At 42.8% G+C, this 13,691-nt stretch overlaps 1 protein-coding gene across 1 annotated transcript in view; it reads left to right on the forward strand.

Annotated features, from left to right (window-relative positions):
• The first annotated feature begins 2,389 nt into the window (after positions 1-2,389).
• The window catches only part of LOC106568195 (reticulon-4 receptor), a 44,663-nt gene continuing 33,361 nt past the window's right edge, over positions 2,390-13,691 (forward strand). Inside the window, exon 1 of the mRNA XM_014138322.2 lies at positions 2,390-3,112. Within this exon, the coding sequence (XP_013993797.1) occupies positions 3,091-3,112 (22 nt within the window). The 5' untranslated portion in view covers positions 2,390-3,090. The remainder of the gene's footprint in view (positions 3,113-13,691) is intronic.

Genomic DNA, 13,691 nt, shown 5'->3' on the forward strand with positions numbered 1-13,691 from the left:
TTGTCAACTAACGTGAATTCAAGGTGAAATCAACAAAAAATGTAACCATGTCATTGGATTTAGGTTAAAAGTTGGGTGAAAAAAGATTAAATGAAGTTAAATAGATTACTTTTTGCAAATCCAATTAGTTTTCCACGTTGATTGAACATAATCACATTGACATTGCTGAGTTTGAAATGACGTGGAAAACACATTGATTCAACCAGTTGTTGTACAGCGGGATGGCACATTACTTAGAGAGACGCCAAAGACAGAGCAACAGGGAGACAGGGCAGACAGCTGATCGTCCTCGCAGTGGCAGACCACGTGTAACAACACCTGCACAGGATCGGTACATCCGAACATCAAACCTGCGGGACAGGTACAGGATGGCAACAACAACAGCCCGAGATACACCAGGAATGCACAATCCCTCCATCAGTGCTCAGACTGTCCGCAATAGGCTGAGAGAGGCTGGACTGAGGGCTTGTTGGCCTGTTGTAAGGCAGGTCCTCACCAGACATCACCAGCAACAACGTCACCTATGGGCACAAACCCACCGTCGCTGGACCAGACAGGACTGGCAAAAAGTGCTCTTCACTGACGAGTTGCGGTTTTGTCTCACCAGGGGTGATGGTCGGATTCGCGCTTATCGTAGAAGGAATGAGTGTTGCACCGAGGCCTGTACTCTGGAGCGGGAATGATTTGGAGGTGGAGGTGGAGGGTCCGTCATGGTCTGTGGCAGTGTGTCACAGTATCATCGAACTGAGCTTGTTGTAATTGCAGGCAATCTCAACGCTGTGCGTTACAGGGAATACATCCTCCTCCCTCATGTGGTACCCTTCCTGCAGGCTCATCCTGACATGACCCTCTAACATGACAATGCCACCAGCCATACTGCTCGTTCTGCGTGTGAGTTCCTGCAAGACAGGAATGTCAGTGTTCTGCCATGGCCAGCGAAGAGCCCGGATCTCAATCCCATAGAGGACGTCTGGGACCTGTTGGATCGGAGGGTGAGGGCTAGGGCCATTCCCCACAGAAATGTCCGGGAACTTGCAGGTGCCTTGGTGGAAGAGTGGGGCAACGTCTCACAGCAAGAACTGGCAAATCTGGTGCAGTCCATGAGGAAGAGATGCACTGCAGTACTTAATGCAGCTAGTGGCCACACCAGATACTGACTGTTACTTCTGTTAGTCACATGTCTGTTGAACTTGTTCAGTTTGTCTCAGTTGTTGAATCTTGTTGTGTAAATATTTGTATGAACACATGTTAAGTTTGCTGAAAATAAACGCAGTTGACAGTGAGAGGACATTTCTTTTTTTTGATGAGTTTATGTTTTCTATGGCGCAAAATAGTGTTCCGTTTAGTAAACAACGTGCTAATTTCCATTGCATGAGCTAGGCCTGCTGTTACTTGCACACAGTGGTCATTAAACACTATCATGGAAACAGGACTAGTAATTACAACAACCAGTGTTCTCGTCTGCACTCCTTACTGCAGGATAGCCTCACGTTTACTCGTCTAGAGGGGAAAGAGCGCGGTGGGTACGTGCGCTGTCCATGGTGCTGATTAGCATAAACACAACGAGGCAAGGTGGAAAAGGCAAAAATATAATTCTCTGTTGAAGTGTGTTTTACAGACATTCAAAGAAAAAACATGTTTGTCTTCTCTATGGAAAACATTTAATCTAACAACGACTGATAGGCTTCTATTAAATGGTGTGCTTTTTACAGCAACATGTTTAATAGTTATGTAATATAGGCTTGTTGAGACAGTACAGTTAGGGAGGTGCGGTAATTTGAGCGTTCACACCACCGCTGGGAGGCGTCTCTCTCTCTTAATTTAGAATAGCCTGATAGGGAGATCTCATTCTCACCTATCATTACGAATAGCCTATGATATAAGCTCGTTTTCTATGACGTGTTACAATCAATTAAACGGGTCGAGATAAATCAAGAGCAATAACACCTATCACTAAATAAAAATATACAATTTCTTTGCTGTCCATCACATAACGGTCCTGAGATGCGTATTACCCACTGGGCACAGACATAATTTCAACGTCTAGTTGTGATTTACATTTGGTTGAGTTGTCAACGTGAATTTAACGTTAAATCAACAACAAATGTCACCATGCCATTGGATTTAGGTTAAAAGTTGGGTAAAAAAAATTGTAGTCTTTTCACTAATCCAATCAGTTTTCCACATTGATTCATCGTCATCATATTGTTTCTTTGTGTGTTTTTTAATGACGTGGAAACAACGTTGATACAACAAGTTTTTGCCAAGTGGATGTCGTTTGTTGCGATCATCGGTTCTGCGTGTATTTGGTTGTTGTCCCACGATATGGGTTGTGATCAGAGTACAGAGAAGTTCACCAACACCAACATATTTGCTGCGTTTACACAAGCAGCCCAATTCTGGTATTTGTTTCACTAATAGGTATTTTAACCAATCAGATCAGCTCTGAAATAGATCAGATGTCAAAAGATATGATGCGATTGGTCAAAAGACCAATTAGTGGAAAAAAATATCAGAATTGGGCTGCCTGTGTAAATGAGTCTATGATCTCAGTTGCTTCCTCACTTTCTGACTCAAAAAGACGCCCGCGCGCCTGCATCTCCCCACTGCCCTGTCTTGTTCTAAGCTGCTAGAGATGCGCAGGTCTTTGGATCCCAACCTTCACAAGCCAACCGACAATGAACTACTCATCTAGGATAACTCTGCGTTGGAAACCACACGAAGGATGATTGGATATATGACTGTTCTTAACCGTGGACAGCTGCTGGTTTTAATTCTGTAGCCCATTGGATTGCTGCCACCCGTGCGTTTATGTGGTCCGTTTGGAGACGTTCCTTTGGGTTGTCTGTATTCGGATGTAAATCGGAGGTTTTGTTCCCTGCGCACCTCTCAAATGACTAAGCGTGGCGCGAAGAGGAGACTGCGTTCTCCATCTCGCTTCTATGTTAAAACCTTGGGCTAAAGTTTTCATGGACGGTGCCCTGGATTTTCCACTGCTATCCCTCTGAACAGGGTCTTTGCTTTTCAAGCAGAGAACAAGTATTTTACCACGCACACAAGAGGTGCCTTCTTTTGGATTCTATCTCCATAATGAAGTCCGTTTTTATCCGAGGTACGTATGGGATACGTTTACATCAGATCCGAATGTGTCGTGTGTTTGCTTGTTTATTAGTCTTTTACTGGTTTAGCATACTCTGATTCAATTTGCAGACGATTTTATGTTGATTTGCAGAAACATTATAAAAATATCCGTGCTTGCTATTGCAAGTCAGAACGCAACTATTGATGTATAGTCTAGGCCTAATTAATGTGTACTTTACTTGTTTAAATGAGAAGATATAGCCTGTAACATGCCAATGTAGGCTAATATATATATTATCTTTTTAAATTATCTTGTAGCCTAATGTTGTATGATAGTTGGAACACATAAAACATGCATAGTAAACATGTAATGTTGTTTTATAGTTACCCCAAATAATCAATGTGTAAACACGTGACATCCCAAGGGCTCCATTTGTCGGATAAAAAAAGTGTGGGGTTTCTGTTTGCACTACGCTTTCTCTCTCTATCGCTGTCGTTTTTTTTACCAGCGCCTTTGAGACTATTGTGCACCGTGACCAATCACCCATGTCATCCTAAGTGTTGGCGAAGACCACCAGAGCTCATGAAAATGATTTATCAGTGTTCACTGCTCATTTTGTAAATCGCATCTAGTCAAGCAGTGGGGATTTGGGGAATGGGGAGTTGGGGATTGGGTGGGGTGTTTGCCTTACCTAATAGCAATTAAATAATCTGGTTTCTTGTTTTGTATGAGTGAGTGCATGCCTACTTTTGTCTTTGTTCTTCTTCTGTCTGTGCATGTGGGCTGCCACTGCACGCCTCTTAAATGTTAATTCCTGGAGAGCCCAGGTCACTATACATAAAGTGTGATTCACCACCAGACCCAGGGAGGGAGGCTGCCAGGCTGGATCTCTGTCTATCACACCAGCTGGGGGTAGAGAAGAACAGTCCTGAATAATGAATAATAATCCCAACCAAATGCCCAGTGTGATGAAAATACATCAAACGATCCATAGCTCAAAGGAAGCAGAGAAAGAATAGAGAGATAGGGAGAGAGCATAGGTTGGAAGTGTCTAAGTGTGTGCTAGAAATCTAGACAGCAAGAAACTAGGGCGTGAAGTGTGTGTGAATGAGAGAGAGAATATGCGAGATATTGCAAACAGGGTGTTGGATTAGACTCATTAGAGGCATGGAGAATACTTGAGAGCAGGATGGTGAAAACCATAAAATCAAATGTTATCTGTCACATGCTTCGTAAACAACAGGTGTAGACTAACAGTGAAATGCTTACTGAAGGGTCCATCCCAACAATGCAGAGAGAAAAATATAGAAAAAAATAACAACATGAAGAACAAGTACACAATGAGTAACGTTTAACTTGTCTATATACACAGAGTACCAGTACCAAGTTGATGTGCAGGGGTATGAGGTAATTGAGGTAGATATATACATATAGGTAGGGGTAAAGTGCCTAGGCAACAGGATAGATAATAAACAGTAGCAGCAGCGTATATGATGAATCAAACAAGTTAGTACAAAGATGGTCAATGCAGATTGTCCAGGTAGCTATTTGGTTAACTATTTAGTAGTCTTATGGCTTGGGGTTAGAAGCTGTTCAGGGTCCTGTTGGTTCCAGACTTGATACATCAGTACTGCTTGCCGTGTGGTAGTAGAGAGAACAGTCTGTGACTTGGCTAGCTGGAGTCTGACAATTCTTACGGCCTTTCTCTGACACTATCTGGTACAGAGGTCCTGGATGGCAGGGAGCTCGGCCCCAGTGATGGGCCGTATGCACTACCCTCTGTAGTGCCTTGCAGTCTTTCCAGCCTCCTGAGGGGGAAGAGGCATTGTCGTGCCTGTTGGTGTGTGTGGAAGCAAGAGCAAAGATTATGAGATAAAAGACAGAGAGGATGCAGGAGGAAAAGATAGCTGGTTATCAAGAGGTTGTTATGTATGTCTGTATAGACATTGTGTTTGTGGTATTATGTAATATGACAAGCATGACAGCTTTAGCTATTGTTTCTGTTTCCTATAGTGTGCACAGTTACACCATTGTCTGTAGGAAGAGAGTAATAATCTGGAATCCACTGGCAATTGTTTATAAATCATGCAGGTGGTGTACTGTGTATTTTTCATTCTTACTTACTGGAGGAAAGACCTTGAACAGCCTGCACTGTAAATGTAGAATGTTTTTGCAAATGAGAACAAGGCACGAATCCTTTGCTATCCAATAAAATAATCGTAAATCCTCTGTTATGGCTCTGCTGTGTTTGGTCAGGTTTAAAGATCAGACAAATGCTCATACAATATGGTATGTTGAGTGGAAACAGGAATCTAGTCAGTGTAAAGGTCAATCCATCCCCAAACCCATCACCTTTGAAAGATTGAGCCTGTAGTCATTACACTCAGCAGTGCATGATGTCCCTCTAGGAGAAACAACCACTGAGATGTTCACAGCTCCTCACAGTGCTTCCTGTACATCAACCACTCTCCCTCTACAGCTCAGCACACATAAATCAAAGTCCCAATTGTCTGGTGCAGCCAGCCTCCTTTATTGAAATCCATTAGGCTATGCCTTTGGCCTCAGATTAGCTTTAATTGCAGAAGGGTTGAATCCATTCCTGTGTGTGAGCATGCTGTGGGTGGGCCCCTTCCATTAGTTTGCTGGAGACTTTATGGTTCAATCAGTCGTGGACACGGACGGGCGGTATCTACCATTAAAGTGGCTGGGAGGGTGGAGGGTATGGTGGTGGTTTATTGGTGGAAGGCATGTTCTTCTCATTATTATGCGTGTTGCAGAGGAAGGGAGGAATGGCTTGGTTGATTGATAATTGAGCCAAATGGAAGCAGCCATTTTAGGGAGGAATTAGGGTGTGGCAAATGTACATCATCAACTAGATATCACACACACCTACATGGTTAACTCTGTGTTTTTCCTTTATTTGCTTGGGTATTGTAGTGTGAAGTCACAGACCATTGACTGTGCTGTGAATGGTTTCCACATACACTGAACATTGCTGCTCAATGGAGTTCGAATTAAACCGATGGGATTTACTTTGCTTAATCTGTAACTTCCTTTTAATTTAGAACACATTTTGGTTCATGGTCCATTTATGTTATTATAGGCAGAGCTCTGTGATGCAATGAGGCGTTTTGTGATGGTAAATGGGTCTCTGAGAGTTTGAGGATTATTATGACATTGATGACATAGGAGCATGTACCAGTAAGCCAATAATCAGTATTTCAATAAATAAGTAATGCAGCATTAAGACTTTCAACTTGTAAGTGCTATCTATCCTTGCTGATATCAGGCCCTGATACCCCAGGTTTGAGCTTCCTGATTGGGTAAAGGGAAAGAGAGAGCATCTTAACAAATGTATTTATGCCAATTAAAGTGTCAGAAACATTTGGCCTAAAAGATTGCAATACTTTCCCAGACAAGAGAATTTGTAATGTCAACTGAGAATATTTTATGTTGATAATTATTCTGAAGAAAGGCTCAGATTCAAAAGGTTGCACAGCTACTAGCTACTTTGTTAATTCTGACACTGATGGGGTTTTAAGAAGAGCTTGAAGGTGATGATTCATACCTCTCCTCTGCATCGTAAATGCATCCCCTGAAACATCCCAACTACAGTACATGTGTAGTACGTCATTCATGCCAGATTAAGGATACTCAATTTTGTCTAACAGCATCCATATATGTTATTTACCCCAAAACACCTCCCACATATTTCCAATGTAAACTCAGCAAAAAAATAAACGTCCCTTTTTCAGGACCCTGTCTTTCAAAGATAATTCGTAAAAATCCAAATAATTTCACAGATCTTCGTTGCAAAGGGTTTAAACACTGTTTCTCATGCTTGTTCAATGAACCATAAACAATTAATGAACATGCACCTGTGGAACAGACACTAACAGCTTACAGACGGTAGGCAATTAAGGTCATAGTTATGAAAATTTAGGACACTAAAGAGGACTTTCTACTGACTCTGGAAAAAAAACTAAAGAAAGATGCCCAGGGTCCCTGCTCATCTGTGTGAACGTGCCTTAGGCATGATGCAAGGAGGCATGAAGACTGCAGATGTCGCCAGGGCAATAAATTGCAATGCCAGTACTGTGAGACGCCTAAGACAGCGCTATAAGGAGACAGGACGGACAGCTGATCGTCCTCGCAGTGGCAGACCACATGTAACAACACCTGCACAGGATCGGTACATCCGAACATCACACCTGCGGGACAGGTACAGGATGGCAACAACAACTGCCCGAGTTACACCAGGAATGCACAATCCCTCCATCAGTGCTCAGACTGTCCGCAATAGGCTGAGAGAGGCTTGTAGGCCTGTTGTAAGGCAGGTCCTCACCAGACATCACCGGCAACAACGTCGCCTATGGGCACAAACCCACCGTCGCTGGACCAGACAGGACTGGCAAAAAGTGCTCTTCACTGACGAGTTGCGGTTTTGTCTCACCAGGGGTGATGGTCGGATTCGCGTTTATCGTCGAAGGAATGAGCGTTACACCGAGGCCTGTACTCTGGAGCGGGATCAATTTGAAAGTGGAGGGTCCGTCATGGTCTGGGGGCGGTGTGTCACAGCATCATCGGACTGAGCTTGTTGTCATTGCAGGCAATTTCAACGCTGTGCGTTACAGGGAAGACATCCTCCTCCCTCATGTGGTACCCTTTCTGCAGGCTCATCCTGACATGACCCTCTTGCATGACAATGCCACCAGCCATACTGCTCGTTCTGTGCGTGATTTCCTGCAAGACAGGAATGTCAGTGTTCTGCCATGGCCAGCGAAGAGCCCGGATCTCAATCCCATTAAGCACGTCTGGGACCTGTTGGATCAGAGGGTGAAGGCTAGGGCCATTCCCCACAGAAATGTCCGGGAACTTGCAGGTGCCTTGGTGGAAAAGTGGGGTAACATCTCATAATAAGAACTGGCAAATCTGGTGCAGTCCATGAGGAAGAGATGCACTTCAGTACTTAATGCAGCTGGTGGCCACACCAGATACTGACTTACTTTTGATTTTGAACCCCCCTTTGTTCAGGGACACATTATTCCATTTCTGTTAGTCACATGTCTGTGGAACTTGTTCAGTTTATGTCTCAGTTGTTGAATCTTGTTACGTTCATAGAAATATTTATACATGTTAAGTTTGCTGAAAATAAACACAGTTGACAGTGAGAGGATGTTTCTTTTTTTGCTAATTTTATGTAGCTCCAATGACAACTACTCTCAGAATTTTCACTCAACAGTCCACATTCTGATGATGGTGCGATTGATGCAAAAAAGTGCAATTCTTGTTCAATAATTACAAGCAGTACTACAGTCATGGCCAAAGGTTTTGAGAATGACACAAATATTTAATTTTCACAAAGTCTGCTGCCTCAGTTTGTATGATGGCAATTTGCATATACTCCAGAATGTTATGAAGAGTGATCAGATGAATTGCAATTAATTGCAAAGTCCCTCTTTGCCATGCAAATTAACTGAATCCCCCAAAAACATTTCCACTGCATTTCAGCCCTGCCACAAAATGACCAGCTGACATCATGTCAGTGATTCTCTTGTTAACACAGGTGTGAGGGTTGAAGAGGACAAGGCTGGAGATCACTCTGTCATGCTGATTGAGTTCAAATAAAAGACTGGAAGCTTCAAAAGGAGGGTGGTGCTTGGAATCATTGTTCTTCCTCTGTCAACCATGGTTACTTGCAAGGAAACACGTGCCGCCATCATTGCTTTGCACAAAAAGGGCTTCACAGGCAGGGATATTGCTGCCAGTAAGATTGCACATAAATCAACCATTTATCGGATCATGAAGAACTTCAAGGAGAGCGGTTCAATTGTTGTGAAGAAGGCTTCAGGGCACCCAAGGAAGTCCAGCAAGTGCCAGGACCGTCTCCTAAAGTTGATTCAGCTGCGGGATCGGGGCACCACCAGTACAGAGCTTGTGAGTGCATCTGCACGCACATTGAGGCGAAGACCTTTGGAGGGTGACCTGGTGTCAAGAAGGGCAGCAAAGAAGCCACTTCTCTCCAGGAAAAACATCAGTGACAGACTGATATTCTGCAAAAGGTACAGGGATTGGACTGCTGAGGACCGGGGTAAAGTCATTTTCTCTGATGAATCCCCTTTCCGATTGTTTGGGGCACCCGGAAAAAAGCTTGTCCTGAGAAGACAAGGTGAGCGCTACCATCAGTCCTGTGTCATGCCAACAGTAAAGCATTCTGAGACCATTCATGTGTGGGGTTGCTTCTTAGCCAGGGAGTGGGCTCACTCACAATTTTGCCTAAGAACACAGCCATCAACTTCTCCCTACCATCCAGGAACAGTTTGGTGACGAACAATGCCTGTTCCAGCATGGTGGAGCACCTTGCCATAAGGCAAAAGTGATAACTAAGTGACTCGGGGAACAAAACATCAATATTTTGGGTCCATGGCCAGGAAACTCCCCAGACCTTAATCCCATTGAGAACTTGTGGTCAATCCTCAAGAGGCGGGTGGACAAACAAAAACCCACAAATTCTGACAAACTCCAAGCATTGATTATGCAAGAATGGGCTGCCATCAGTCAGGATGTGGCCCAGAAGTTAATTGACAGCATGCCAGGGCGGATTGCAGAGGTCTTGAAAAAGAAGGGTCAACACTGCAAATATTGACTCTTTGCATCAACTTCATGTAATTGTCAATAAAAGCCTTTGACACTTACGAAATGCTTGTAATTATACTTCAGTATTCCATAGTAACATCTGACAAAAATGTCTGAAGTCACTGAAGCAGCAAACTTTGTGGAAATTAATATTTGTGTCATTCTCAAAACTTTTGGCCACGACTATATAGGTTTAGACTGCAAACATTCACGAAAATTACAATTCTGTAGGCATAATTCTGTAGAAAGTTTCATAGAATTGATCGATAGAGACAATGCAGAGCTTCAGCAATATTTCAGTGTTTTTTTTCTCAGTGTTGAAGGTTTGAAAATGGGTCATCTGCCTTCCTTGCAGAAGAAGCCTTTAGGTTTCATAATACCTCAGCAAGTCAAACCTGTAGTTAAAGCAATCATAAGCTTTTTTTAATAAAGCCAATAATTATTGACTAGGTGTGAAAATGATGAGCTGCAAAAAAGAAATGCTTACATGAGGGTTGTTGCCTGAACAATTTATTGATTGTTGATGTAAAACATGTTTTTTATAAAAGCAGTAATAAACTGGAGCCTGTATGTTATTATGATTATTGTCATGGATGTGCAAGTTGGCAGTATTCAGTGATTGGAGCAGAGCCAGCAATTATAAAAATCAATAAAAAAAACATTTGAATGCCTTATCATTGTATTGACATGATGTGTAATCCATCACTCATCATGGGTGCATTGGCATATTTTCCCTCCTACCTCCATGTGAACAGACAGATCCCATGCTGTTGGTATGTGGACAATGTGTGTGTATAAACTATGGACACAGACATAAGACTGGAGCCAGAACTCTTGTGTTGAGATATTATGATGTACAAATAAAGTGTTCCTACAACTTTCAGAGATAAAACATGATGCCATCAGGGTTTTCAGAGTGAAAACAGTTCTTTGTTATTCTACTATGGATTTGGTCAGTGTGCACCAAGTATTTGCATACCTACTCAGTATGGTAGAAGAGTAATCTTTAACTTCAAAACAGAATAATAACTAAGGCTTACAGCTGTCAGCTTCACAACATTAAACTTGCTCTTTTAAACAAGTGCAATACAGCTTACGTCTACGAAACTCAGCACAGTAGCAGTTTAATATACCTTCGTGAGCTGGAGAGACTTAAAAAAATATATTTCACCTTTATTTAACCAGGTAGGCCAGTTTAGATCAAGTTCTCATTTACAACTGCGACCTGGTCAAGATAAAGCAAAGCAGTGCGACAAAAACAACAACACAGAGTTACACATGGGATAAACAAACTTACAGTCAATAACACAATAGAAAAATCTGTATACAGTATGAGCAAATTAAGTAAGGAGGTAAGGCAATAAATAGGCCATAGTGGTGAAGTAATTACAATTTAGCAATTAATACTAGAGTGATAGATGTGCAGATGAGGATGTGCCAGTAGAAATACTGGTGTGCAAAAGAGCAGAAAAACAAAAACAAATATGGGGATGAGGTAGGTACAGTTAAAGTCAGAAGTTTACATACACTTAGGTTGGAGTCATTAAAACTTGTTTTTCAACCACTCCACAAATTTCTTGTTAAATTAACAAACCAGTTTTTGCATGTCGGTTAAGGACATCTACTTTGTGCATGACACAAGTAATTTTTCCAACAATTGTTTACAGACAGATTATAATTTATAATTCACTTATAATTCACTGAATCACAATTCCAGTGGGTCAGAAGTTTACATACACTAAGTTGACTGTGCCTTTAAACGTTTGGAAAATTCCAGAAAATGATGTCATGGCTTTAGAAGCTTCTGATAGGCTAATTGACATCATTTTAGTCAATTGGAGGTGTACCTGTGGATGTATTTCAAGGCCTACTTTCAAACTCAGTGCCTCTTTGCTTGACATCATGGGAAAATCAAAAGAAATCAGTCAAGACCTCAGAAAAAAATTGTAGACCTCCACAAGTCTGGTTCATCCTTAGGAGCAATTTCCAAACGCCTGAAGGTACCACGTTCATCTGTACAAACACTAGTATGCAAGTATAAACACCATGGAACCACGCAGCTGTCATACCGCTCAGGAAGGAGACGCATTCTGTCTCCTAGAGATGAACGTACTTTGGTGCGAAAAGTGCAAGTCAATCCCAGAACAACAGCAAAGGACCTTGTGAAGATGCTGGAGGAAACAGGTACAAACGTATCTATATCCACAGTAAAATGAGTCCTATATCGACATAACCTGAAAGGCCACTCAGCAAGGAAGAAGCCACTGCTCCAAAACCACCATAAAAAAGCCAGACTACAGTTTGCAACTGCACATGGGGACAAAGATCGTACTTTTTGGAGAAACGTCCTCTGGTCTGATGAAATAAAAATAGAACTGTTTGGCCAAAATGACCATCGTTATGTTTGGAGGAAAAAGGGGGAGGCTTGCAAGCCGAAGAACACCATCTCAGCTGTGAAGCACGGGGGTAGCAGCATCATGTTGTGGGGGTGCTTTGCTGAAGGAAGGACTTTTGCACTTCACAAAATAGATGGCATCATGAGGCAGGAAAATTAAGTGGATATATTTAGGCAACCTCTCATTACGTCAGTCAGGAAGTTAAAGCTTGGTCGCAAATGGGTCTTCCAAATGGACAATGACCCCAACCATACTTCCAAAGTTGTGGCAAAATGGCTTAAGGACAACAAAGTCAAGGTATTGGAGTGGCCATCACAAAGCCCTGACCTCAGTTCCATTGAAAATCTGTGGGCAGAACTGAAAAAGCGTGTGCGAGCAAGGAGGCCTACAAACCTGACTCAGTTACACCAGCTCTGTCAGGGGGAATTGCTGCGGGGGGTGCAGAGCTGTTGGCTGGGGTTTGGGTAGCCAGGTGGAAAGCATGGCCAGCCGTAGAGAATAGCTTATTGAAATTATTGATTATCGTGGATTTATCGGTGGTGACAGTGTTTCCTAGCCTCAGTGCAGTCGGCAGCTGGGAGGAGGTGCTCTTATTCTCCATGGACTTTCAGTGTCCCAAAACTTTTTGGAATTTGTTCTGCGGGATGTAAATTTCTGTTTGAAAAAGCTAGCCTTTGATTTCCTAACTGACTGTGTTTATTGGTTCCTGACTTCCCTGATAAGTTGCATATTGCGTGGACTATTCGATGCTAGTGCAGTACGCCACATGATGTTTTTGTGCTGGTCAAGGGCAGTCAGGTCTGGAGTGAACCAGGCTCTGTATCTGTTCTTAGTTCAAAATTTTTTGAACGGGGCATATAACTAGGCATCCTCTGCTGACGGGATGAGGTCAATATCCTTCCAGGATACCCGGGCAGTTTGATTAGAAAGGCCTGCTCGCAGAAGTGTTTTAGGGAGCGTTTGACAGTCGTTTGACCGCAGACCCATAACGGACGCGTAGGCAGTGAGGCAGTGATCGCTGAGATCGTAGTTAAAAACAGCAGAGGTGTATTTAGAGGGCAAGTTGTTCAGGATGATATCTATGAGGGTGCCCATGTTTATGGATTTGGGGTTGTACATGTTAGGTTCCTTGATAATTTGTATGAGATTGAGGGCATCTATCTTAGATTGGATGGCCGGGGTGTTAAGCATATCCCAGTTTAGATCACCTAACAGTACGAACTCTGACGATAGATGGGGGGCAATCAATTCACATATGGTGTCCAGGGCACAGCTGGGAGCTGAGGGGGGTCTATAACAAGCGGCAACAGTGAGGGACTTATTTCTGTGGAGATGGAGTTTTAAAAGTAGAAGCTCGAACTGTTTGGGCATAGACCTGGATAGTATGACAGAACTCTGCAGACTATCTCTATAGTAGATTGCCACTCCGCCCCCTTTAGCAGTTCTATCTTGACAGAAAATGTTGTAATTGGGGATGGAAATTTCAGAATTTTTGGTGGCCTTCCTAAGCCAGGATTCAGACACGGTTAGGACATCATTGTTGGCGGAGTGTGCTAAAGTAGTGAGTAAAGCAAACT

This window comes from Salmo salar, chromosome ssa13, assembly GCF_905237065.1.
Source record: "Salmo salar chromosome ssa13, Ssal_v3.1, whole genome shotgun sequence".
NCBI lineage: Eukaryota > Metazoa > Chordata > Actinopteri > Salmoniformes > Salmonidae > Salmo > Salmo salar.